The sequence below is a fragment of the Mauremys reevesii genome, linkage group 14 (assembly GCF_016161935.1).
Source record: "Mauremys reevesii isolate NIE-2019 linkage group 14, ASM1616193v1, whole genome shotgun sequence".
Lineage (NCBI taxonomy): Eukaryota > Metazoa > Chordata > Testudines > Geoemydidae > Mauremys > Mauremys reevesii.
In genome coordinates this window covers 14,943,322-14,969,199 of record NC_052636.1, presented here as the reverse complement: position 1 = coordinate 14,969,199, position 25,878 = coordinate 14,943,322, and the positions used below count along the sequence as shown (strand labels likewise).

General features: G+C 65.3%; 1 protein-coding gene across 1 annotated transcript; it reads left to right on the top strand.

Annotated features, from left to right (window-relative positions):
- The first annotated feature begins 74 nt into the window (after positions 1 to 74).
- On the top strand, positions 75 to 24,318 carry GIGYF1 (GRB10 interacting GYF protein 1). The gene is made up of 27 exons (XM_039499699.1): positions 75 to 99; positions 9,681 to 9,859; positions 10,315 to 10,371; positions 10,489 to 10,568; positions 11,292 to 11,421; positions 12,563 to 12,658; positions 13,001 to 13,112; positions 13,335 to 13,443; positions 13,525 to 13,565; positions 13,844 to 14,056; positions 14,686 to 14,873; positions 15,411 to 15,534; positions 15,626 to 15,820; positions 16,416 to 16,561; positions 17,133 to 17,292; positions 18,285 to 18,451; positions 18,789 to 18,904; positions 19,442 to 19,546; positions 20,146 to 20,246; positions 20,348 to 20,430; positions 20,915 to 21,043; positions 21,415 to 21,579; positions 22,424 to 22,572; positions 22,720 to 22,877; positions 23,082 to 23,245; positions 23,336 to 23,477; positions 23,954 to 24,318. The coding sequence occupies exons 4-27, from the start codon at positions 10,534 to 10,536 to the stop codon at positions 24,004 to 24,006; spliced, it is 3,081 nt and encodes a 1,026-aa protein (XP_039355633.1). The 5' UTR covers positions 75 to 99; positions 9,681 to 9,859; positions 10,315 to 10,371; positions 10,489 to 10,533; the 3' UTR covers positions 24,007 to 24,318.
- Positions 24,319 to 25,878: the final 1,560 nt, after the last annotated feature.

The following is a 25,878-nucleotide window of genomic DNA, read 5'->3' as shown; positions in this document are numbered from 1 at the left end:
CGGCGGCGGCGGCGGAAGCGGCGAGAGACCCCGGAGCCTCCCCGCGGCCAGGGCCCCCGGCCCCGCCCCGCCAGGCCCCGCCCCGAGCCGGGCGCCGCGGTGAGACCCGGGTCCCCGCGAGCCGGGCCCCACCCCGCGTCCCCGCCCCGCCAGCCGGGCCTGCCGCCCCGTTGCCATGGAGACCCCGCGGGGGCCCTGGGCCCAGCGGCCCTCCCCTCCCTGCCCCGCGCCGGTTGGGGGCGGGAGCCTGCCCCATCGCCCCCGGGGTCCCCAGCTTCTCTCCTCCCGGGTGTGGGGGCTCTGCTGCCTGTGCGACCCCACACGGGGGCTCTATGGGGGGGGTCCCCTGGGGCAGCATATCGGGGTCTGTGTGTGGGGGGGGGTAATTCCCCCCCCACTGAATCCTCCCTGCCCCCCCCAGACCCTGCGGGGGTGGGGGGGGCCGCTGGGGAGCAGGGTGTGAATCCTGGGCGGGGGGGGGCTGTTTGGGCACATGCAGCTCCCCCCCCCCGGGAAATGCCCCTTGGAAGTGGGGGTGTGTGGGGGGGGGGTTGGGAACCCCCTTTTCTGCACCCCCTGGCGAAGCTGCGGAGACCCCCTTCCCGCCCCTGTCAATGTGCGTTGGTCCCTGGATCTCCCCGCTTGGCTTTGTGGGACCTCTCTGGTTACCCCACTTGCCCCAGAACTGGGGGTGGGGGTGGGGTGCACGTTGGGCGTTGCGGGCGCCTCTGAAGCCCCCTTATTTCTCGCTGTCCAGGCCCCCGTCCCAGGCTGCGTCGGGGGCTTTCCTCTGGCTACCCCCTGGGGGGGGGACACCTCGGGGGTGTGTGTGGGGGGGCGATGTGTGGGGCGCGTGTGGGTTGGGTTGTCTTGAGCTCTTTCCCTGTCTTGTGCAGCTGGTGGCCTCGACCTGTAGTGTCTCCTGGATGAATTTCCAGCCCCCCCCCGATAATTGCGTGGGGGGGCATTGAAAAATGGCAGCACGAATGGAGTTGAAATAACCCAAGCATCAGACGTCGGGCCCCCCCAACCCGTTGTGCCGGGCGCCGCACAGACACCCCCCTGCCCGATTGAGATCGGGGGGGGGTATCCCCGTTGTGCCGGGCGCCGCACAGACACCCCCCTGCCCGATTGAGATCGGGAGGGGGGTATCCCCATTGTGCCGGGCACCGCACAGACACCCCCCTGCCTGATTGAGATCGGGGGGGGGATCCCCACTGTGCCGGGCGCCGCACAGACACCCCCCTGCCCGATTGAGATCGGGAGGGGGGTATCCCCGTTGTGCCGGGCGCCGCACAGACACCCCCCTGCCCGATTGAGATCGGGGGGGGGTATCCCCGTTGTGCCGGGCGCCGCACAGACACCCCCCTGCCCGATTGAGATCGGGGGGGGGGTATCCCCGTTGTGCCGGGCGCCGCACAGACACCCCCCTGCCCGATTGAGATCGGGGGGGGGTATCCCTGTTGTGCCGGGTGCCGCACAGACACCCCCCTGCCCGATTGAGATGGGGGGGGGGGTATCCCCGTTGTGCCGGGCGCCGCACAGACACCCCCCCACTGGTGTGGGTGCTGCGGGAGTGAATGAAAGATGGCAGAGAAGCGTCCAGCTGTCGGTGCAGACAGCGTCAGGTCGGCGGTGGTTTGTTGCGGGGAAACTCATGTCGGAAATAAGGCGTGAATTTTTGACAGGGCGGGTAGTGAACCGTTGGGACAGCGGACCCAGGATCGGGGTGGATTTCCTAAAAGCCCTGCTGTGGGGCTGCCGGCGGGGGCAGTTCTCTGGGCTGGGTGTGTAGGGGCTCTTGTGCCCTTGCCATCCGACTATGCCCACCGCTCCGATGTGTGGGGCGGCCCGCGGACTAGGTAACCGTCTGGACATGCAGGGTTGCAAGAGAACTAGTTGCAGGCATGAAAATACGGGTGGCACAAGCCTTCGCCCCCCACGACCGAGATCGAGGGCTGCCCGTTGTGTCAGATGCTGCGTGAGCGCCGTTCCCTGCCCCATAGAGCTCGGCCTAAGTGTGTGTGTGGGGGGGAGAAACTGAGGCACGGTGATGGGAAAGCGATCACACAGTTGATGGTGGCAGCGGAGCTGGGGAGGGAACCCAGGCGTCCTGACTTCCTCGGTGCCGGGCCCTGTACGAACCTGTGCCAGAAGTGTCCTGAGGTCCTGTTGGTTTAAAAGGCAGATGAAGTCCTGGCCGGTGTGGTGCGTGCCACGCGCGCCGCGCTGCTGCCTGCCGTGCGTTTGTCTGTCCTCCTAGCGCGCATGGGGGGGTGGTGTACCACCTGACTCCATTGGGTCTAAGGGAGTCACTGCCGTCTGCTAGGTCTGTTCCCTCTCTGTACAACTGGGGGAATCCAGACATGGCCCCCAGGAGTCTGCACCAGTGGCACTCGGTCTCCGGGCGCCGCGTTTCACTGTCGTCATCTCGCTGCCCTCAGAGAGGCCGGAAATGCAATTTTTAAATCCGATTCGGGGCTGGGTTCGGGGTTATCCAAGAGCCGGTTAAGAGGTGCCTTGATCCAGCGTCTCAATCGGAAATTGTGGGTTTGGGGCAGGATTCCTGGGGCAGACGTTCTCCGCTCCGTGCTGTGCGGCCGGTCGGATGACCCCTCCCGGCTTTAAGGTGCCTGAAAGTTCATGCTCTGTGGAGTTGGCACGAGCCGCGTCTGTTATAACTGCATCCGTGCGTTAGCTCGGGTGGTGGAAATGTACGCGGGATGGCGGGGGTGAAAAGGGTGGGGTCTCTGAGTTAAAGTTGTCAAGAAACGTACCCCCAGGAGTGGGTGGGTGAGATTCTGTGGCCTGCCTTGTGCAGAAGGTCAGACTAGATGATCGTAATGGTCCCTTAAAGTCTATGAGTTCACGGAGGTGTACATTTGAATAGGTCATCGTAACTAGTCTTTATTCAGAGGGTCCCGCTCTTGGCCCTGGGTACTCTGCGCATGGTGCTGCACAAACACTGAGTAGTAGATGGTTCTTCTTTGAGACCAGGCAGATGTAGGAAGAGTCAACAAAGTGATGGCTGAAAATGTCCCGGTAGTGCCACGGTGAGGTGGGTTTAGTTGGTGGGGGACGGAGCTGGATGGGGCAGGTGTGGGGGCATAAAGTGAAGGCTGTGTTTGGAGCACAGATGTGGATATGATCGAGGTCTGTATACGCAGGACTGGTGTGGAGAAAGTAAATAGAGACGTGTTATTTACTCCTCAGAACACAAGAACCAGGGGGTCACCCAATGAAATGAACAGGCGGCAGGTTTCAAACAAACCAAAGCAGTATTTCTTCACGCAATGACCAGTCAACCTGGGGAACTCCTCGCCAGAGGACATTGCGAAGGCCAAGATTATAACAGGGTTCAAAGAAGAACCAGAGAAGTTCATGGAGGACAGGTCCATCAATGGCTATTAGCCAGGCTGGGCAGGGACACAGCTCCATGCTCTAGGTGTCCCTAAACCTCTGACTGCTAGAAGCTGGGAATGGGCGACAGGGGATGCATCACTTGATGATTCCCTGCTCTGTTCACTCCCTCTGGGGCATCTGGCACTGGATCCTGGCTAGACGGACCTTTGGTCTGACCCAGTCTGGCCGTTCTTATGTGCGCTTGTGTGAACTGAGTATTTGAATTGGGCCAGGGTTGCTGTTCAGGCTGTTTATTTTTTTTTAAACGTGCCAGGAGGGTCGTGCACTACTGTGAATAAGCTTGGCGGGTTAGATTTCTATTCTAAATATCCGTAATTGTCGCTTTCACGGGACACACGCAACCCACGGAAAAACTATTCCCATGGATAGTTGACATTTCCAGCCAGGCAAAGTAGGGATAACGCTGCTTGAGAACTTTATCCTTAAATCAAACTAAGACGTTCTCAAGCGGCATTTTGCTTACTTCGCCCATGAATTTCAATTATTCATGGCAATATTTTTCCCCCCCCGCGGGTCTGGTGTCTCCTGTGAAATTGACATCGATTTTGACGCCTGACGTTGACGATGTGTTTGGACGCTTCTAAAGCTTTTCAGTTTTTGAATCTCCCTCTGCAGTGATTAAATGATGACTGGCCCCTCTGAATTTCCTGCCAGTACGAACATTTACATCAGTTAAAACCACAGCCTTTTGTGCAACTGTGCACGTTGAAATTGAGAATCAAAATAATGCTTAAAAAATAAAGCATCCATCAAAATTATTTAAAAAATCCAAGCCTGTTTACTAACCATCGGGTATATTTGAATGTGTATCTGCTTTCCCGGAACCTATTCACGTCTGTGATCTTCATCTGTACCGTTTGGTGTTTGTATAGGCTGAGCAGAATTCAATTTTTACTTTCTTTTATCATGTTGATGGATAATATTGATTTTTATATTAGGGCATTTTAATATATATATTTTTTTAAATTCACAGTTGAGGGGAAAGTATTAAATTGTTGTTTAATGACAGTAGATGTTGAGATTCAAAAAGTTAAAGCTTTCTAACCGTTAGAACACGTTGGTGACGTCCCGTGTCAAAACAGACAAACTCTAAGAAGTTTTCAACTAGCGTTTTTCTTCCTTTGCCAGTCTGTACGTTTCTGTCATCAGTGGAAATATTTTTTTTTCTCGGGGCTGGGTTCGGGGTTATCCAAGAGCCGGCTAAGAGGTGCCTTGATCCATGGCTCTAATGTGGGGAGAGAGCTCTCCGAGGGGACAGATTCAGACTCAAAACAAGTTGGGGGAATTGAACCCACTGGAGCAACTGACCCAACGACCCACCTCCTGGAGTCTGAATCGGGATCGGGAGGTGTCTTTTTAAAAGCTACGCTCAGCGTCTCAAGTGGAAATTGTGGGTTTGGGGCAGGATTCCTGGGGCGAACGTTCTCTGCTCCGTGCGTCTGGTGAAATGGATGGTTAGCAACGTTTACTGATACAAATCCCAGCCTGCGTCCATAGAACAAGGAGTCGGGGTTGTTTTTATGGTCTGGTGAATAGATTTGGGCTTTAACTTCACAGAGCGGCCGTTAGCTTAGAGGTTAGGCGGCCTTTAGATCTTGCTAGAGTTGGGATCGCTACCTGGGTTGTATTGCTACTTGGATGTTTTTACCAGAGATCTGCTCAGGCAGAAATTAACTCTCCGGGCAGCGTCACCCGGGAGGTAAGACTAAATCAGTGATACTCCGGCTGAGGCTGGGGAGCTGCAAGTGGCTTTTTAACGCGTCTCCGCTTTGTAGCATGTGATGTAATTATTATCCAGTCAGGCAGGAGGCTTTTTTGCTAAGTTGTTGACCAATGGTAGTTGATAAAATAATAATACTCGGTCAGCTGTTTTGCTGTGAGAATATATAAAAACGATTTCCCCGTCATACTGTTTAAATATGAATCTGTAGCACTATAGTAAATGAAATGATCTATTCGTACCGCTGTGGCTCATTTGGGTAATGATGATCGCTCATTTGGCTCCTGAATCCCTGAGGGCAGGAGAACATGAGGCTCACGGACGCCTTCGGGGAACGGAGGTTGTTCGTAACTCTGACCAAAACGTTCCGGTCGTCCTTACAACTTTCCAACGGACCGTTGCCTTCCTGCAGCTTTGAAACTTTACTGGGCGGAAGAAAAGTGCTGCTTTTAACCATCTTAATTTAAATGAAACGAGCGCAGAAACAATTTCCTACATCTGGGATGCTTTAGTTGGGAATTGGTCCTGCTTCGAGCAGGGGGTTGGACTAGATACCTCCTGAGGTCCCTTCCAACCCTGATCTTCTCTGATTTGTCAAATCTGTTCCAGAGGAGGTGTGTCGTTGACTGGTCAGTTCGTAACTCTGGGGTTCGTAACGCCGAGTTTCTCCTGTATCTCCGGACTCGATGATTCCAGAGACCTGGGGTGGGGGGAATCCTTCAGTACTTGGAGCAGAGAAGCGCAACAAAAACGATGAAAGATCTAGAAAACATGAGGGATGGAGAAGGTTGAAAACATTGGGTAGGTTTAGTCTGGAGAAGAGAAGACTGAGAAGTGACATGAGCACCATTTTCCGGTTGTTACAAGGAGGAGGGAGAGAAATTGTTGTTGTTAATCTCTGAGGACAGGACAAGAAGCAACGGGCTTAAATTGCAGCAAGGGCGGTTTAGATTGGACATCAGGAAAAACTTCCTAACTGTCAGGATAGTTAAGCACTGGAATAAATTTGTTACGGAGGTGGTGGAATCTCCATCGTTGGGGATGTTTAAGAGCGGGTTGGACAAACACCTGTCAGGGATGGTCTAGATAATACCCCGTCCTGCCTTGAGTGCAGGGGACAGGACTAGAGCCCTCTCGAGGTCCCTTCCAGCCCTACGAGTCTGTGATCTTTGAAACCAAAACTTGGGTTTCTTTCAAAACCCTCTCTAATTGAGCGCAAAGTTCTGGCTTTGGGGCTGGCTGAAATTCTCTGGTTTGGGGGCGTTCGTCGATTGAGGTAATGGCTTGGATTGGACTATCTCTTATCGGAGCCGCTTCGGGCCGGGAAGGCAACCGGAGCGTCTGAGCTCCAGCCGAGCCTTGGGGTAGATGGTTGAGCAAAATCGGTTAACCCCCATTGTGGGAAACCACTTAAAATGGGATTCAGGGTGTCTGAGGCGATGGTGTTTAGTGTCAAATTCGTAACGCCGCTCAAGTGCCCGGGCGTGTTCCCCGAAGGGGACCGAGCGGTCAGACGTGGCGCGACGGCTGCCTGGGGGTGGCCGTTCTCGGGTTTTGCCGTGAGCTCGTTGGAGAGCGTAGTGATTCTGTCCGGCTTCACTCATGTAGTTGTTACTGGGGCGTGCGAGGCGCTGGAGGAGGTACACCCCGGATTGCGAGCTCCGTGGCTAGGACCCGTGTGTGGTGGGGAGGATGGTATTTATGGCCCGGACACACGGCGAGGGACAGACCCTGCCCCAGCTGAGATCAGGCCCCGTCGTGCCCAGACCCACGGCGAGGGACAGGCCCTGCCCCAGCTGAGATCAGGCCCCGTCGTGCCCAGACCCACGGCGAGGGACAGGCCCTGCCCCAGCTGAGATCAGGCCCCGTCGCGCCCAGACCCACGGCGAGGGACAGACCCTGCCCCAGCTGAGATCAGGCCCCGTCGTGCCGGGCGCTGCCCAGACCCACGGCGAGGGACAGGCCCTGCCCCGGCTGAGATCAGGGCCCCGTCGTGCCCAGACCCACGGCGAGGGACAGGCCCTGCCCCGGCTGAGATCAGGGCCCCGTCGTGCCCAGACCCACGGCGAGGGACAGGCCCTGCCCCGGCTGAGATCAGGGCCCGTCGTGCCCAGACCCACGGCGAGGGACAGGCCCTGCCCCGGCTGAGATCAGACCCGTTGTGCCCAGACCCACGGCGAGGGACAGGCCCTGCCCCGGCTGAGATCAGGCCCCGTCGTGCCCAGACCCACGGCGAGGGACAGGCCCTGCCCCGGCTGAGATCAGACCCCGTCGTGCCCATACCCACGGCGAGGGACAGACCCTGCCCCAGCTGAGATCAGACCCCGTCGTGCCCAGACACAGGGCGAGGGACAGGCCCTGCCCCAGCTGAGATCAGGCCCCGTCGTGCCGGGCGCTGCCCAGACCCACGGCGAGGGACAGGCCCTGCCCCAGCTGAGATCAGGCCCCGTCGTGCCCAGACCCACGGCGAGGGACAGGCCCTGCCCCAGCTGAGATCAGGCCCCATCGTGCCGGGCGCTGCCCAGACCCACGGCGAGGGACAGACCCTGCCCCAGCTGAGATCAGGCCCCATCGTGCTGGGCGCTGCCCAGACCCACGGCGAGGGACAGACCCTGCCCCAAGTCGAAGGAGGCAAAGGCAGGATTCTTATCTGTGTTCTGGTCTGGCGGGTCTGCGCGGTGCTGGAATAATGCAGATCCCCCGCTCTGGGCCGGGGTGGGGCCCCTCGCCGAAGTATCACATACGCCTGGCTGTGTTACACTCGCCCCCCCCCACCCCGCCGGCCTGCGGTTGGGAGGGGCGCCCTGGTTCGAAATGATGCAGCAGTTTCCTGTCAGGTTCTCATCCAGGGGCTTTGCCTCCGAAAGGCCTTGGCCTAAGGGGTAGGAAACTGATGATGTTTGTGAGTTGTGGAGTGAAGTGTAGTGGTTAGAGCGTGGGGGGGGAGCCAGGACTCCTGGGTTCTCTCCCCATCTCTGGGAGGGGAGTGGGGGCTGGTGGATTAGCGCAGGGGGGGGCTGGGAGCCAGGACTCCTGGGTTCTCTCCCCGGCTCTGGGAGGGGAGTGGGGGCTGGTGGTTCGTGCAGGGGGGGGGGGGAGCCAGGACTCCTGGGTTCTCTCCGGGCTCTGGGAGGAGTGGGGCTGGTGGGTTAGAGCTGGGGGCTGGGAGCCAGGACTCCTGGGTTCTCTCCCCGGCTCTGGGAGGGGAGTGGGGCTGGTGGGTTAGAGCGGGGGCGGGGAGCCAGGACTCCTGGGTTCTCTCCTGGCTCTGGGAGGAGTGGGGGCTGGTGGGTTAGAGCAGGGGGCTGGGAGCCAGGACTCCTGGGTTCTCTCCCGGCTCTGGGAGGAGTGGGGCTGGTGGGTTAGAGCGGGGGGGGCGGGGAGCCAGGACTCCTGGGTTCTCTCCCCGGCTCTGGGAGGGGAGTTGGGGCTGGTGGGTTGGAGCAGGGGGGTGCTGGGAGCCAGGACTCCTGGGTTCTCTCCCCAGCTCTGGGAGGGGAATGGGAGCTGGTGGGTTAGAGTGGGGGGGCGGGGAGCCAGGACTCCTGGGTTCTCTCCCCGGCTCTGGGAGGGGAGTGGGGGCTGGGAGCCAGGACTCCTGGGTTCTCTCCCCAGCTCTGGGAGGGGAGTGGGGGCTGGTGGGTTAGAGCAGGAGGGGCTGGGAGCCAGGACTCCTGGGTTCTCTCCCCGGCTCTGGGAGGGGAGTGGGGGCTGGTGGGTTAGAGCAGGGGGGGCTGGGAGCCAGGACTCCTGGGTTCTCTCCCCGGCTCTGGGAGGGCAGGGGGGTCTGGTGGTTAGAGCAGGGGGAGCTGGGAGCCAGGACTCCTGGGTTCTCTCCCCGGCTCTGGGAGGGGAGTGGGGCTGGTGGTTAGAGCAGGGGGAGCTGGGAGCCAGGACTCCTGGGTTCTCTCCCCGGCTCTGGGAGGGTCTAAGTGCCCCACGGTTTGGCATTCGTCCGTTAGCTCGCGGCGGCGGCCCTGCCAGACGATTGGCTGCTTTGCCCTTTGTGGTTTCTGACAGTCTTGACATGGGTGTTATGCAACCTTCCCTCCCCCCCCGCCCCCCGGGCTGGAGTGACTGGGCTGCAGCCCTTCCGGCCCCGGGGGAGGCTTCAGGGGGCACCCTGGTGCCAAAGAGCCTGTGGAACCCCCTGCCGCATGCTGATGCCGGTGCTGAGAGTCAGGAGTCCTGGCTTCTAGTCTGGTGGGTTACAGTGGGGATGGGGGGGTTGGGGAGGGTCAGGACTCCTGGGTTCTCTCTCTCCAGCCATTGGTGATGATGGGGAAAGTCCCTTTGCCTTACTTCCTGCATAAGGGACAGCGCCATGGAAGCTCTATGTTCCTGTGCCCTCCGGTGGTTGTGATGGGAATTGCTCCCCTGTGTGTCCTATACCCTATACTGCTGACTGGAGAATCGCCTCCATCCCACGTGCTGGGGGCCACACTCTGCAGGGTACAGGGGTCTGAAGCCAGTTCTCCCCCCGCCCCCCCAATCTGTCACCGTGTGGACTAATGCTCCCCCTCTCTTTCCCCAGCAGCTCTTCCCAATGTGAATCCGGCTTCCGACTCTGTCGTGGGGGGAGAAAGGCCCAGCAGCCGCATCAGCACCTGTGGTCCGCTAGCGACCCGGACAGGCAGGCGCCCGCAGATCCTTCCCCCACCCTCAGAAATCCCCCAGCCCCCAGCGCGCTCGGACCCACAAGCCGCTGCCATCTGGGTGAGAAACGCTTGGGGTGTGGGGGGAGAGTACACACGGATGGCTGCGGAGAGAACCCAGGAGTCCTGGCTCCCAGCCCCCCACTCCCGTCCCAGAGCTGGGGAGAGAACCCAGGCATCCGGGCTCCCAGCGTGCCCCCCCCCCCCAATCGCCTAGACTGTGCAGCTGGTTCCTGGGGGAGGCATATGGAGGATTTGGGGGGTAACCTTCGGTTAGAATTATTTATCCCTGAGGTAATGATAGATGTGTGAAATGGGCCGGTGTTTAGGGGGGCCGATGGGGGTGGCCGACAGTCCCCTCACTACCTTTTCCCCTCGGGGGGGGCTCCCCCCTTCTGAGCCCCCACCCACAGCTGATCTGCACTGGGAAGGCCCGGGGAGGGGGAGACAGTGGGGGCGGGGGGAGAGTCCTTTATCCTAACCCTGCGCCCCTCGGGTTCTGTCTCCTGGCTGCAGGGTCGGCGCCGTGGGCCGAGCCTCCCGCGGTGAGGGGCGTGGGGCTGTAGCCAGCAGGTAAGGAAGGGGTGTGGGGGGGCTGGGAGAGGTCGGAGCGAGGGGGGCAGGGAGCCCAGAGCGACAGAATGGGGGCGCCCCACCTTTCATTGCCTGGTTTCCTTCCTCGCCGTCCAGGTCATAGGACAACAGAAGCTAAACCCAACGCACACGCACAGGGCGATGGCCGCCGAGACGCTCAATTTTGGACCGGAATGGTGAGCGCGGGGAGCTGGGGGTGGCGGGAGCTGGGGGTGGCGGGGCCCAAAGAATGGGGGACCCGGGGGTGGGGGATCCCCGGAGAGATCCACAAACACCGGTTGGCCCTTAACTTCGGGGCAAAGAAGGTGATAATGCAGCTATTGACTCCTCTCCCCAAACTGGGAGAGAACCCAGGAGTCCTGGCTCCCAGCACCCCCTGCTCTGACCTCCCAGCCCCCACTCTCCTCCCAGAGCTGGGGAGAGAACCCAGGAGTCCTGGCTCCCAGCCCCCCCGCTCTAACCACCAGCCCCCACTCCCCTCCCAGAGCCGGGGAGAGAACCCAGGAGTCCTGGCTCCCAGCCCCCCCTGCTCCGACCCACCAGCCCTCACTGCCCTCCCAGAGCCGGGGAGAGAACCCAGGAGTCCTGGCTCCCAGCCCCCCCGATGTAACCCACCAGCCCCCACTCTCCTCCCAGAGCTGGGGAGAGAACCCAGGAGTCCTGGCTCCCAGCCCCCCTTGCTCTAACCCACCAGCCCCCACTCCCCTCCCAGAGCCGGGGAGAGAACCCAGGAGTCCTGGCTCCCAGCCCCCCTGCTCTAACTCATTCTAACTTAACCCTGAAGCCCCCCTTGAAGGCTCCTAGCTGGCCAGACGCTCTCGCGGCCTCACTCTGCGTATGTGGCCGGGTGTTCGCGGAGCCTGGCCCCGTCGCTGACTCTCCGTCTGTCCCCCCTCCAGGCTCCGCGCGCTGTCCAGTGGGGGGAGCGTGGCCTCCCCCCCGCCCTCTCCTGCCATGCCAAAGTACAAGCTCGCGGACTATCGCTACGGCAGAGAAGAGATGCTAGCACTTTATATCAAAGAGAACAAGGTGCGTGTGTGTCCATGCCCCGGGGGCGGAGTAAGAGTGCCCAGTGGGGTGCTCCAGAGTGTTGCTCCTGAGGGCATCCTGTGCCCCAAAAATTAAAAATCCTTTGGGGGGCGGGGTGAGAGGGGTCTGTGTGGGGCAGTCTGGGTGCGGGCGGCCCAGCGGGGGATCTGGCTGCACGGGGGCTTGTTGGGGGTTCTGGGTGCAGTGGTGATGGGGCTCTGCAGGGGGGTTCAGGTGGAGGTGGTTGGGGCTGAGTGTGAGTGGGGGGTCCAGGTGCAGAGGGAGTGGGGCTCATCGGGGGAGGTTCTGAGTGCAGGGGGGTGGTGAGGCTCGCCGAGAGGGTCTGGGTGCCCGGGGTTTGGGCGGATGGGGCAGCAGCTCCCTGTACAGGGATCCCTCCCCCGGCAGTTGAGGAGCGACGGGTGCAGGAAGTGGAGGGTGGGGAATTTGCAGAGCTTCCTGCAGCCGGGGGCGAAATCTGGGGTGGGTCTGACCCGGCCCCGGATGCTGTGCAGGGAAAGAGGAAGTCGGGACTAGCGGCTGAGCCGGCACAGGGTAGGAGCCACCAGCCGGGTCCCCAGTCCCGCCCCCTGCCCCACACTGATGTACCTCTCTGCCGCCTGCCCGTACTGCGGTGGGGGTCACATGTCCACTCTTGTGGTGTCCCTTTGCTTCCCCGTCAAAGTCATTTTTCTGCGGGGAATCAAAGAAATCTGCGGGGGACGTAAATTCTGTGCATGCGCAGGGCTCCTGGGATGTCAGGTGACCGGGGGGCGGGGTTATGGCTGCCCAATGGGGTGCCCCAGAATAGACCAGGGCCCATGGGATGTCAGGTGACTGGGGGGCGGGGTTATGGGTGCCCCAGAATAGACCAGGGCCCATGGGATGTCAGGTGACCGGGGGGCGGGGTTATGGCTGCCCAATGGGGTGGCCTGGAATGTGTCGGGATGAGGGCTGTTGGGGTCCGAGTTCAGATCACCCACGGGGAGGGAGCCGCTGGTGTGACCCCCTGGGGTCCCCTTTCATGGTTCGCAGGGGGGGGTGTCTTGGGGGGGCAGAGGGGGTGACCCTGCCGTTGGGGGAGGGCAGGGGAAGTTAATTCCCAGCCGCACCCCCCAGCTGCTCTGTCTGCCCCGCCCAGGTCCCGGAGGAGCTCCAGGATAAGGAATTCGCTGCCATTCTCCAGGAAGAGCCGCTGCAGCCGCTGGCCCTGGTCCCGCTAACGGAGGAGGAGCAGGTAGTGGGGCGGGGGGGGCGCCTTGGGGACCCCCACTGCTTGTGCCAGGGGCTGCACAGACCCACCCCCCCAACAGAGATCGGGGTGTGTGCAAAGACAAAGCACCCCCTTACGGCTGAGATCCCCAGGGGCAGCCCTGGGGATGGGGCATGGGGTCTTTTCCCTCTGGGGGGGCCAGCCCAGATCCGGCCCCAGGGCGGGGACTGGCTGGCTCGGGACGGGGGGGGTTGGGTTGGGGCAGGGGCCTGGCCCCTCTGGGGGTACCAGCCCCAATCTGGGGCAGGATCTTGCGTTGGCGGTGTGCTAACCCTGCCCCCCCCCCCCCCCCCGGCTCTGTTCCAGAGGAATTTCTCCATGTCTGTGAACAGCGTGGCGGTGCTGAGGCTGATGGGAAAAGGAGGCGGAGCCGCTCCCGCTGGAGTCTCCCGGGGGAGGGGCAGTACCCGGAGCCGAGGTATCTAGGGGGAGATTTGGGGGTCCGGGGCATCAGGATGTGGTGGGTGGGGGTGGGGACGCGGGGATAATAGGAACTGATAAGGAGGCGGCTGTGCCTCGGGGGGTGAACGGGGAGGGGCCATTCCTGGCTTCCCCCCCCCCCCCAGGCAGGCGGGGTCCTGGGAGGGGGGCGGGGCAGCCCCCCGTTTTCAGGCTGGGGTCTCAGCGCTCATTTCCCCAGGCCGGGGCCGAGGCGAGAGCGGGTTTTACCAAAGAAGTCCGGAGGAGCCGGAGGGGGCGTTCGGGCGTGGGGCCCGGGAGATCCACCGCAGCCAGAGCTGGGACGACAGGTGAGCGGGGTGCGGGGTGCGGGCTGGGGGGCCCCTGGACTGGGGGGCCAGGCTCTGACCTCTCCCCTCTCTCTCCGGCAGGGGCGAGCGGCGGTTCGAGAAGCCGACCCGGCGGGACGGAAGTAGGTGGTTCCTGGGTCCTGTGGGGAGAGATGGGGGGGAGGGGGGGGCTGTAACAGGGGGACACCCTGGGGGACCCTAGGACCGGAGGGGGGGTCCCCACAGTCATGCCCAAGAATTGGGGGCGCCCCTCTACTGGGAACACCGACGCCTTGAGGAAGCGGGGGCTCTGCCCCCCACACCCGGGAGCTACCCTTCCCCCAGGGGCTCCGCTGGGGGAGCAGCCGACCCCCTGCTGGGTGGATGGGGGGGGACGACACTGATGGCCTCTCCCCCGCAGCCCGGGCTCCCTTCGAGGAAGGGGCCCCGCCCCCCCGCAAGGAGTACGCCCGCTCGGACAGCAACAACTGGCGCACGCTGCGGGAGGAGCAGGAGGAGGAAGAGGAGGGGGGCGGGGGCGCCGGCCCCACCCCCGCCGGGGCGGCCGCGGGGGGCAGCTGGCGGCTCAGTGGGGCCCGGCGCGAGAGCGAGCGCTGGCGGTCGGCCAGCCCAGGTGAGGCCCCCCACGGGTGGTGGTTGGGGGGGGGGGACTCTGGGGATTGTGGGCAGGGCCTGTGGGGGACCTCCCCGGGGTGGGGTGGTAGGAGGGGCCCTAGGCGAGGCTGGGGGGGGGGCCGGTGGGGGACCCTCCCGTGGTGGGGTGGTAGGATGGGCCATAGGAGGGCAGGCTTAGGGTGGGGCCTGTGGGGGACCCTCCCCGTGGTGGGGTGGTAGGAGGGGCCATAGGAGAGGCTGGGGGTGGGGCCTGTGGGGGACCCTCCCCGTGGTGGGGTGGTAGGAGGGGCCATAGGAGGGCAGGCTGGGGGCGGGGCCTGTGGGGGACCCTCCCCGTGGTGGGGTGGTAGGAGGGGCCATAGGAGAGGCTGGGGGTGGGGCCTGTGGGGGACCCTCCCCGGGGTGGGGTGGTAGGAGGGGCCATAGGAGAGGCTGGGGGTGGGGCCTGTGGGGGACCCTCCCCGTGGTGGGGTGGTAGGAGGGGCCATAGGAGGGCAGGCTGGGGGCGGGGCATGGGCAGGTACCATCCCCGTTCTGAGTGGGTGGGCGGGGCCGGGAGCCCAGATCCCCGCAGTGGTGGGGCAGCAGTGGGGCGCCCCCCGCTCAGCGTGTACCCCCCGCCCCCAGATGGCGCGCCCCGCTCGGCCGGCTGGCGGGAGCACCCCGACGGCCGGCGCCGCAAGTTCGACTTTGACTTCCGGGAGCGGGAGGAGGAGCGGGGCGGGCGGCGGCACCGGGGCAGCGACAGCTTCGAGGACGACAAGGACGGGCTGCCCGAGTGGTGCATGGACGACGAGGACGAGGAGAACCCGGGAGTCCTGGCTCCCAGCCCCCACCCTCCTCCCCGGGCGGGGAGAGAACCCGGGAGTCCTGGCTCCCAGCCCCCACCCTCCTCCCCGGGCGGGGAGAGAACCCAGGAGTCCTGGCTCCCAGCCCCCACCCTCCTCCCCGGGCGGGGAGAGAACCCAGGAGTCCTGGCTCCAAGCCCCCCCTGCTCTAACCCACCAGCCCCCACTCCCCTCCCAACGCCGGGAGAGAACCCAGGAGTCCTGGGTCCCAGCCCCCCCCGGTTCTGACCCACCTGCCCCACTCCCCTCCCAGCGCCGGGAGAGAACCCAGGAGTCCTGGCTCCCAGCCCCCCCCTGCTCTGACCCACCAGACCCCCTCCCCTCCCAGCGCCGGGAGAGAACCCAGGAGTCCTGGCTCCCAGTCCTGTCCCCCAGGGTAGTTCCTGCTGTCGGCTGGGCCGGGGAGTGGGCAGAATGTTGGTGGGATGCTTCCCCCCACCCCTCCATGTACTTGGGGGTCCTGGCTTGACCTCTGACCCCCAAGCCCCTCCTCTTGTCTGACAGAAGAGCCCCAAGGAGCCAATCCCTGAGGAGCAGGTGTTCGACTTCCATCCGTTGCAGGAAGATGACGAGGGGTCGGAAGGGAAGGACGACGCCGAGCCCGGCTCGAAGGAGGCCCCCGAGAAAGGTAAGGGGGACCCCACTGCACCTGGGTGGGGGGCGGGCGGGGGGATCGGGGCAGCCCCCCGGATGGTAACCCGTTCTCTCTCCCTCCCCAGAGGCCTGGAAGGATCCCTCGATGGCCCCGGAGGAGAAGCGATGTTCCCCGCCCGGCGCCCCCTGGCTGTCGGGCCCCCCTTTTGCTGCTACTGTTGCCACTGCCACTAGTGAATGTGAGAGCGCCCCGCTGGGGGGCTCGGACCCCGCCGCACCCCTCGGCCCCTGCGACAAGGAGCCGAAGCCTGCTGCGGAAGGTACCAAGCGGGCGGGGGGACGGGCCTATTAGACTTGGTACGTTCCTGCCCCCGCGGGGGGTGGGCTGGTGGTGGTCCCCCCCATCCCAGGATGCATTGCTCCCTTCAGCGCCAAGGGAGCCAGGATGTTATCACAGATAGTGTCTTTGTTGCCCGTTTTGGAAGTGGGCGCAGCCTGAGTCAGCTGAGAGCCTGGCACAAAAGATCCCTGCACCACTCAATGGGACGTTCACTCTGAAACCTACTGATGGGCCAGGCCCCTCCTACTGACCTCAACGGAAACCATCCACCTACCTTCACACCCCCCCCCCCACAGTGCTTCTGTAGAGCTGAGCGCTGCCTGAGTCTGCTGAGAGCCTGAAACAGTCACTTCCTGTGCGCCCTAATGAAGGGTGTTCACTCTGAAACCTACTAACGTCTGTCCGACCACCTGTATCTGTGGAGAGCCTGAAAGGACAGCTCCCACAACCGACAGGAGGCTACCAAGGCGGGGGTGGTATTATGGGGGGGGGGGGCGCAGGGATCTGAGCCCCGGAGGGGTGGGGGAAGAGTTAATGAATTAATGTAGTGACTCCCTCCCTCCCTCCTTCCCCAGGGGACCCAGGCGTCCTGAGCCTCCCGTCTCAGCTCAGCACGGGCGCGGTCTCCACCCTCTCCTCCCCTTCCTCCACCACCAATGCTGCTACTGAGTTCTCCATCGGAGACGCCGAGGACGACGACGGGATGAAACATCTTCAGCAGGTGAGAGGGGGAGCCCGGATGCCTGGGTTCTCTCCCCGGCTTTGGGAGGGGAGCGGGGGCTGGTGGGTTAGAGCAGTGGGGTCTGGGAGCCAGGACTCCTGGGTTCTCTCCCCGGCTCTGGGAGGGGAGTGGGGGCTGGTGGGTCGGAGCAGTGGGGTCTGGGAGCCAGGACTCCTGGGTTCTCTCCCCAGCTCTGGGAGGGGAGTGGGGGCTGGTGGTTAGAGCAGGGGGGCTGGGAGCCAGGACTCCTGGGTTCTCTCCCCGGCTCTGGGAGGGGAGTGGGGGCTGGTGGGTTAGAGCAGGGGGAGCTGGGAGCCAGGACTCCTGGGTTCTCTCCCCGGCTCTGGGAGGGGAGTGGGGGCTGGTGGGTCGGAGCAGGGGGGGCTGGGAGCCAGGACTCCTGGGTTCTCTCCCCGGCTCTGGGAGGGGAGTGCGGGCTGGTGGGTTAGAGCAGGGGGGCTGGGAGCCAGGACTCCTGGGTTCTCTGCCCCCACTCCTGGCCTGTGCTCAGGGTGGGAGCAGCACAGATTTGGGGGGCCCGGGCCCGGTCTCACCTCGGTTGCCCCCCCAGGAAGCAGAGAAGATGGTGGCCTCGCTCCAGGAGAGCTCCATGGACGAGGAGCGCTTCACCCAGGCCATCCAGGAGCCGCGCAACACGGCCGCCGCCCTGCCCCTCTCCCACGAGGCCGCCATGAAGTGGTTCTACAAGGACCCCCAGGGGGAGATCCAAGGTGTGGGGCCGACGGGGGGTGGGGGCGGGGTCACGGCAGGGAGTCCTTGGGCCTCTGGGGTTCCTGTCCCCGGAGCTGGAAGATCCCCCCCCCCCCCCCTTCCTCGATTCCGTGGGGCAGCTCGACCCCTGATTCCTGGGCCTGGTAATTCCTGTCTGCCCCCATCCCCACTCGCAGTGCTTCTCTTAACCAGCACCCCCCCGCCCCAGAGGTGGGCGCATCTCAGCGCCTGGCGAGGGGTCCCTGGGTAACCGGCCGCCCCGCCCCAGAGGTGGGCGCATCTCAGCGCCGGGCGAGGGGTCCCTGGGTAACCGGCCGCCCCGCCCCAGAGGTGGGCGCATCTCAGCGCCGGGAGAGGGGTTCCTGGGTAACTGGCTGCCGCCCCAGCGGTGGCCGCACCGCAGCGCCGGGCGAGGGGTCCCTGGGTAACCGGCCGCCCCGCCCCAGAGGTGGCCGCATCTCAGCGCCGGGCGAGGGGTCCCTGGGTCACCGGCCGCCCCGCCCCAGAGGTGGCTGCCTCTCGGCACCGGGCGAGGGGTCCCTGGGTAACCGGCCGCCCTGCCCCAGAGGTGGGCGCATCTCAGCGCCGGGCGAGGGGTCCCTGGGTAACCGGCCGCCCCGCCCCAGAGGTGGGCGCATCTCAGCGCCGGGCGAGGGGTCCCTGGGTAACCGGCCGCCCCGCCCCAGAGGTGGGCGCATCTCTGCACCGGGCGAGGGGTCCCTGGGTAACCGGCCGCCCCGCCCCAGAGGTGGGCGCATCTCAGCACCGGGTGAGGGGTCCCTGGGTAACCGGCCGCCCTGCCCCAGAGGTGGCTGCATCTCAGCGCCGGGCGAGGGGTCCCTGGGTCACCGGTCGCCCCGCCCCAGAGGTGGGCGCATCTCAGCGCCGGGCGAGGGGTCCCTGGGTCACCGGTCGCTCCGCCCCAGAGGCGGCCGCGTCCCAGCGCCGGGTCCCCGTGTGAACCCCCGGTGTGTCTGTGGCCGCCCCGCAGGGCCCTTCACCACGCAGGAGATGGCGGAGTGGTTCCAGGCCGGCTATTTCACCATGTCGCTGCTGGTGAAGCGCGGCTGCGACGAGGGCTTCCAGCCGCTGGGCGAGGTGATCAAGATGTGGGGGCGAGTGCCTTTCGCGCCGGGCCCGTCGCCGCCCCCGCTGCTGGTGAGCCGAGCCCCCCGCCGGGGGACCCCCGAGAGCCCGGCCGGCCGCAGATCCTGCTCGGCCCAGCCCCGGGGGGGGGGGGACCCGAATCCCGTCCTCCAAGGCTGGGCAGATTGGGAGCGAACCCAAACCCCGGCCTGCTCCCTGCCCGGCCCGGCCCCGCCCCGCGGCGAAGGGCGACAGGGTCCCAGGATCCCTTTGGGGGCCCCCCACGGAGGTGGAAGCGGGAGGTCCCGGAGTCACAGCCCCCCCACCCCCACCCCCACCCCCCTCGTGTCTGAAATCGGCCCCCTCCCCGTGGGGAGCCCCACAGCCTGTCTCTGCCGTTGCCCCCCAGGGGAACCTGGACCAGGAGCGGCTGAAGAAGCAGCAGGAGCTGGCGGCCGCCGCCCTCTACCAGCAGCTGCAGCATCAGCAGTTCCTGCAGCTCATCAACAGGTACCTGCCCGACAGGTACGGTCTGAGCGCCGCGGGGGGGCCGGGCGTGGGGCACGGGGCTGATCCCTGTCACTTCCCCCCCCTCGGGCCGGGCGTGGGGCTGATCCCCGTCGCTTCTCCCCCTCGGGCCGGGCGTGGGTCGTGGGGCTGATCCTTGTCATTTCCTTGGGCTGCGCATGGGGTGCGGGTCCGACCCCCATCACTTCCCCCCTCTTGGGCTGGGCGTGGGGTGCAGGTCTGGCACTGGGGGTCCCCAGGCTGGGGGCATGGGGCAGGCATTGGGGCTTCCTAGGGTGGGCACAGGGGCTCTCTGGGGTGGGGGTGTGGGCCCTGGGGGGCCACGGGTCTGGCATGGGGGCGGGCACCAGGGGGCATGAGGGGTCCCTGGAGCGGGGGGCACGGGGCGGGCACGGGGGTGGGCACTGGAGGTCCCCAGGGCGGGCACCAGGGCGTACGGGGGGGTCTCTGGTGTCGGGGGGCACGGGGGATGTGGGGCGGGCCGGGCAGGGGGCACTGGGGGGCCACAGCGACTCCCCGGCGCTCTCCCCCCAGGCCGCAGTTCGCCCAGTGCGCGCTCCAGCAGAAGCTGGCGGCTGGAGACCTGACCCAGCAGCAGCTCACGGCTTTCCTGCAGCAGCTGCAGGCTCTGAAACCCAGGTGAGCCCCCCCTCGCCCGGCCGGCCCCCCTCCTGGCCAGCTCCCCACACTCTCCCGCCGCCATCTGGGGCGGAGCAGGGGGTGTGCACACAGTCTGACTGGCCAGGACTCCTGGGTTCTCTCCCCGGCTCTGGGAGGGGAGGGGGGCTTGTGGGTCAGAGCAGGGGGGGCTGGGAGCCAGGACTCCTGGGTTCTCTCCCCGGCTCTGGGAGGGCAGTGGGGGTTGGTGGGTCAGAGCAGGGGGGGCTGGGAGCCAGGACTCCTGGGTTCTCTCCCCGGCTCTGGGAGGAGTGGGGCTGGTGGGTCAGAGCAGGGGGCTGGGAGCCAGGACTCCTGGGTTCTCTCCCGGCTCTGGGAGGAGTGGGGCTGGTGGGGTAGAGCAGGGGGGACTGGGAGCCAGGACTCCTGGGTTCTCTCCCCGGCTCTGGGAGGGGAGTGGGGGCTGGTGGTCAGAGGAGGGGGGCTGGGAGCCAGGACTCCTGGGTTCTCTCCCCGGCTCCGGTAGCTGGACAGCCCCTGGGGGTGGCTGAGGCTATCTCCCCCTGGGGGCGCTGTGGGGGCGAGCGGGGCGCTGAGCGGGGCACCCCCTTGCCTTGCAGAGCCGGGGAGCAGAACCTGATCCCGGCGATGAACCGCTCCATGTCCGTGCCAGACACAGGGTCCCTGTGGGACGCGCATACCTCAGCCTCACAGCCTGCAGGTAAGGGGGTGGCGGCAGTGCAGGGTGGGGGGTGGCAGCGCGGGGAGGTGCGGCACTGGGGGGGCGCCGCGCCAGGCCTGACGCTCCGGTCTCCCCCGCAGGCGGTGAGGCCAGTCTATGGGATTTACCAATTAATTCTTCAACTCAGGGTCCAATCTTAGAACAACTGCAACTGCAACAGAAAGTAAGTGTCGGAGCCCGGACGCCTGGGTTCTCTCCCTGGCTCTGGGAGGGGAGTGGGGGCTGGTGGGTTAGAGCCGGGGGGGCTGGGAGCCAGGACTCCTGGGTTCTCTCCCCGGCTCTGGGAGGGGAGTGGGGACTGGTGGGTTAGAGCAGGGGGGGCTGGGAGCCAGGACTCCTGGGTTCTCTCCCCAGCTCTGGGAGGGCAGTGGGGGCTGGTGGGTAGAGCAGGGGGGGCTGGGAGCCGGGACGCCTGGGTTCTCTCCCCAGCTCTGGGAGGGGAGTGGGGGCTGATGGGTCAGAGCAGGGGGGCTGGGAGCCAGGACTCCTGGGTTCTCCCCCCGGCTCTGGGAGGGGAGCAGGGGCCTGGCCGCCGTTGGGCAGAGGGAGATCTCGGCGCCGCCCGAGTCCCTGGCAGCTGGGTGGTGGTGGTGGGGGGGACACTCTCTGCCAGCCGGGGCCCCCCCTCACCCCCCCCGGTGCCGCAGCTCCAGGAGCGCCGCGACGCGGAACTCAGGGCTAAGAGGGAGGAGGAGGAACGCAAGCGGCGCGAGGAGAAGCGGCGCCAGGAGGAGCAGAAGCGGCGTGAGGAGGAGGAGCTGTATCGGCGCAAACAGGTCAACGCCCCCCTGGCCCCCACAGACCCCCACCCGCAGCTCCAGGGAGACCCCCACCCCTGCCCTGTCCTGGGTTCCCTCCCTGGCTCGGAGGGGGGGGGAGCAGGAGCCAGGACTCCTGGGTCCTTGCTCCTTTACTGCGCCTTTGGGCCTCAGTTTACCCCTGTGTTTTAGGGGCCCTGATCTGCTGCCCAGAGGGGTTGTGGGGCTGCCATGGAAGGTGGAGACCCTGGGTGTCTGAGGGGGGCCCCCAGATCCCCACTTGCTCCTCCTGGGGGCAGCCGAGGGCTGGGAACGGGTGAGGTCCCCGGGCCGGGTGGGGGCTGGGCTGGCCGTGCCCCGGTAACCTCCCTGCCCCCCCCCCCCCGCAGTGCCGGCAGCAGGAGCTGGTGCTGAAGCTGCTGCAGCAGAGCCAGGCGCAGAGCGCGGCGCCCTGGGGGGGGCTGGCCAAGCCCCCCGGGGGCATGAAGGCCCTGCTGGAGCTGCAGGAGAGCGAGCGGCAGCTGCACAAGCAGCAGCGGGCGCAGCAGAGAGCGGTGAGTGGCCCCGCCCCCAGCCTGGCCCCGCCCCCACGATAGCCCCTGGCCCCGCCCCCAGCCTGGCCCCGCCCCCATGGTCTGCCCTGGCCCTGCCCCCATGGTATCCCCAGGCCCCGCCCTGAGCCTGGCCCCGCCCCTATGGTATCCCCTGGCCCTGCCCCCTCCAGCCTGGCCCCGCCCCATGGTCTGCCCTGGCCCCGCCCCAGCCTGGCCCCGCCCCCAGCCTGGCCCCGCCCCATGGTATCCCCTGGCCCTGCCCCCTCCAGCCTGGCCCTGCCCCCATAGTCTGCCCTGGCCCCGCCCCTGCCCCATCTTGGCCCTACGCCCATGATCTCCCTTAGCCCTGCCTCTGTCCAGGCCCCACCCCCATGATCTCCGCTGGCCCCACCCCCAACCTTCACCCATCCCAATAGTCTGCCCTGGCCCTGCCCACAACAAGCTGGTCCCCTGCTCCGCCCTCCCCCACCTGGCCCCAATCATCTGGGGAGGTCCCTGCCCCCTCTCCAGTCGCAGTGCCCGCCCCACGCAGGAGTAGTGTCCCTGAACTATTGGCTGGGTTACCGGCCGCCCCGCCCCAGAGGTGGCTGCATCTCAGCGCCGGGCGAGGGGTCCCTGGGTAACCGGCCGCCCCGCCCCAGAGGTGCTGCAGCTCAGCGCCGGGTCCTGCGGTAAGTGGGCGCATCTCAGCACCGGGCGAGGGGTCCCTGGGTAACCGGCCGCCCCGCCCCAGAGGTGGCTGCATCTCAGCGCCGGGTGAGGGGTCCCTGGGTAACCGGCCGCCCCACCCCAGAGGTGGGCGCGTCTCACCCCCGGTGGTGCTGACCTGGCTTCCCCTTCCCAGCACGGGGGGCTCGGCATGAGCAGCCCCTCGCAGTGGGGCACCGACTCCAGCCCGCTGTGGAGCCATGAGAAGAGCAGCCTGTGGGACGAGAGTGTCAAGAACATGAGGAGCGTGGGGCTGAAGAGCAGCCGCAGCAGCCCCTCCCTCGGGTGAGCCTGCGGGGCGGGAGCGAGGGGCACCGGCACGGCCGGGCTGGCAGGGGCTGTGGGTCGGCAGTGAGGGGCGCCGGGCTGGCAGGGGCTGCGGGGCGGGAGCGAGGGTGGTGGCTCTCTCTGACTCTCTGCCCCCCGGCACAGGGACAGCTACGGGGGGCCGGGCCGGCAGAGCCGGAAGAAGACGGACGAGGAGGAGAAGCTGCTGAAGCTGCTGCAGGGGATCCACAAGCCCCAGGACGGCTTCACGCAGTGGTGCGAGCAGATGCTGCACGTCCTGAACAGCTCCAGCAACCTCGACGGTACTTCTGCGCCCGGACGCCTGGCTCCCCTGCGCCCCGGGGGGGAGGGATCCTGGGGTCGGTCCCCAGCTCGTTTCCTCAGTTTCCCCCACCTTGCGCCTCGGTTTCCGCAGCACTCAGGCCGTGTTCTTGGGTGGGTGCGTGGGGGTGGGGGGACGGGGGGCGAAGGGGGCTGCCCCTCCTTGACCCCCCTCCCGCCTGCAGTCCCCACAGTGGTGGCGTTCCTGAAGGAGATGGAGTCCCCGTACGACGTTCACGACTTCATCCGCTCCTACCTGGGCGACACGCTGGAAGCCAAAGAGTTTGCCAAGCAGTTCCTGGAGCGGCGCGCCAAGCAGAAAGCCAGCCAGCAGCGCCAGCAGCAGCAGGTAGGGGGCGCCCTCCCCTTGCCGCCTGGGGGGGCGGGGCTTGCCAAGGGGCGGGGCTCCACGCTAATCCCTCCCCCCCCTTCCCACCAGGAAGCCTCGTGGCTCAGCTCCGGCAACCTGCCCTCCCCGTTCCCGGCCAACCACAGCACCAAACAGCCGCCCTTCGACGGCAGCCAGCCGGTGAAGATCAAGAGGAGACCGGTCATGCTGCACGCTGACCCCAGCATCCTGGGTAGGGGGGGCCCGGACGCCTGGGTCCTCTCCCTGGCGCCGGGAGGGGAGTGGGGGCTGGTGGGTAGAGCAGGGGGGCTGGGAGCCAGGACTCCTGGGTTCTCTCCCCAGCTTGAGGGGGGAGGGGGGCTGGTGGTCCGAGCAGGGGGCTGGGAGCCAGGACTCCTGGGTTCTCTCCCCGGCTCTGGGAGGGGAGTGGGGGCTGGTGGGTCAGCGCCGGGGGGGCTGGGAGCCAGGACTCCTGGGTTCTCTCCCCAGCTCTGGGAGGGGAGTGGGGGCTGGTGGGTCAGAGCAGGGTGGGCTGGGAGCCAGGACTCCTGGGTTCTCTCCCTGGCTCTGGGAGGGGAGTGGGGGCTGGTGGGTTAGAGCAGGGGCGGCTGGGAGCCAGGACTCCTGGGTTCTCTCCCTGGGTCTGGGAGGAGGGGGGGCTGGTGGGCACGTAGCCGATTAACCCTTCGTGCCCCGCTCTGCCCCCAGGCTATTCGCTGCACGGCCCGGCAGGCGAGGTGGAAAGCATTGAAGACTACTGACGTCTCGTAGCAATAGGAACTCTGCTGCCTTCTTAACCGATTCAGTCTTACCTGAATGTGCACTGCGAAAGGACGAGGCGGCCGTGCTGGGCCCTCCCCTGTCCTCCGCCCCCCCCCCCCGGCGAGTGGGGGGCACCGGGGCTGGCGGGGGGGCAGGGTGGCACGTGCGCTCGGATCGGGGCGCCGGCGACCCGCCTTCGGAAGAGGAGTATGTGTGAGCACTTCTTTCTCCAACACACGAAGCACCTTAAAATGCAACCCGCTGATGCACTTTATCGAGACTTTTTACAAAGAGCTGATTAAAAAAAAAAAGGAAAAAAAAATTTTTTTTGGTGATTCTGGAGGAAATTTTTATAAAGAAACTTTAAAAAAACAAAAAAAAAATCGCTCTAGGAAACACTGTTATTTTCACACGGGGACGAGGAGAGACGTGAAAATTCGCAAAGGGGAAAACAGAAGATTTCATAGAAAAAAAACAAAAACACACAAAAATAGCAAAACTTGAAGAAATGCACTTATCGCCCGGCCCGCTTTCCGCGAGCCGGCCCGGCTCCGTGTCGCGCGGCGGAGCCGGCTGTAAATAGCGCTGGATACAGAGCTCCGCACGGGAGACTTGCTCTCGCCAAGAGGCCATCTTTGTTTTTCTCTTTTTTGGAAGAGAGACGTTGCGTGTTTGGGTTTTTTTGTTGTTGTTGTTGTTTTTTGAAAGTTGCACAAGCACGAAACAGCCGACTTCCCCTTCCCTGGGGGTGCCTGGCTGCAGCGGAGCTGGCTCGGAGGAGTAACGCTAACCGCAGCGGCTGACTGCGGTCGCCGGAGCCAGGCGCTCTTCCCGCCGGCTCCCATGAGCTCCGGCTACTCACCTGGCTCAGGGAGAGCGTCTAACCTGCAGAGCTCTCTTGGCTTCCTGCCAGTTCCTGTCCCCCGGCCGAGCTCCCCCGTCACCGGCCGCTCGGGTGCCTCGGAGCTCCCCCGTCACCGGCCGCTCGGACGCCTCGGAGCTCCCCCAACGCCTCGGAGCGCCCCCGTCACCGGCCGCTCGGACGCCTCGGAGCTCCCCAGCGTCGGGCGCCCGTCACCGGCCGCTCGGACGTCTTGGAGCTCCCCCGTCACCGGCCGCTCAGGCGCCTCGGAGCGCCCCCGTCACCGGCTGCTCGGACGTCTCGGAGCTCCCCTGTTCCTGCTGCTCGGGCGTCAGATGCCTCGGAGCTCCCCCGTCACCAGGCGCTCGGACGTCTCGGAGCTCCCCTGTTACAGTCCGATCAGACGCCTCGGAGCTCCCCCGTCACCGGCCGCTCGGACGTCTCGGAGCTCCCCTGTTCCTGCTGCTCAGACGTCTCGGGGCTCCCCAACGTCTCGGAGCTCCCCCGTTACAGTCCGATCAGACGCCTCGGAGCTCCCCCGTCACCAGCCGCTCGGACGTCTCGGAGCTCCCCTGTTACAGTCTGATCAGATGTCTCGGCTGGCTTCCTGCAAGCTTCCAGGCCCTGCAAACTCCCTGCAACAAGCTCCGCCTCCCCGGCTGGATTTCTTCTACAAGCTCCGCCTCCCCGGCTGGATTTCCCCCCACAAGCTCCGCCTCCCCGGCTGGATTTCCTCTACAAGCTCCGCCTCCCCGGCTGGATTTTTCCCCACAAGCTCCGCCCTGTGAAGCCAGCCTCCTGTGAATTACCAGCCTGCTCTCCACCCAGCCGTGCCGCTGCCCAGCTGATAGGAAGACGATTTCTTCTGCACGTGTTGTTTTTTTTTTGGGGGGGGGGGAGGTGAGAGGCCCTTTTTTATTTTAAGCTCTGGGCACCTCGTTCATTTTGCCTTTCCCCCGCCCTGTTAGACGTGCGCCCCCATCCCAATGGCCCTTGTGGGGGGCGGTTG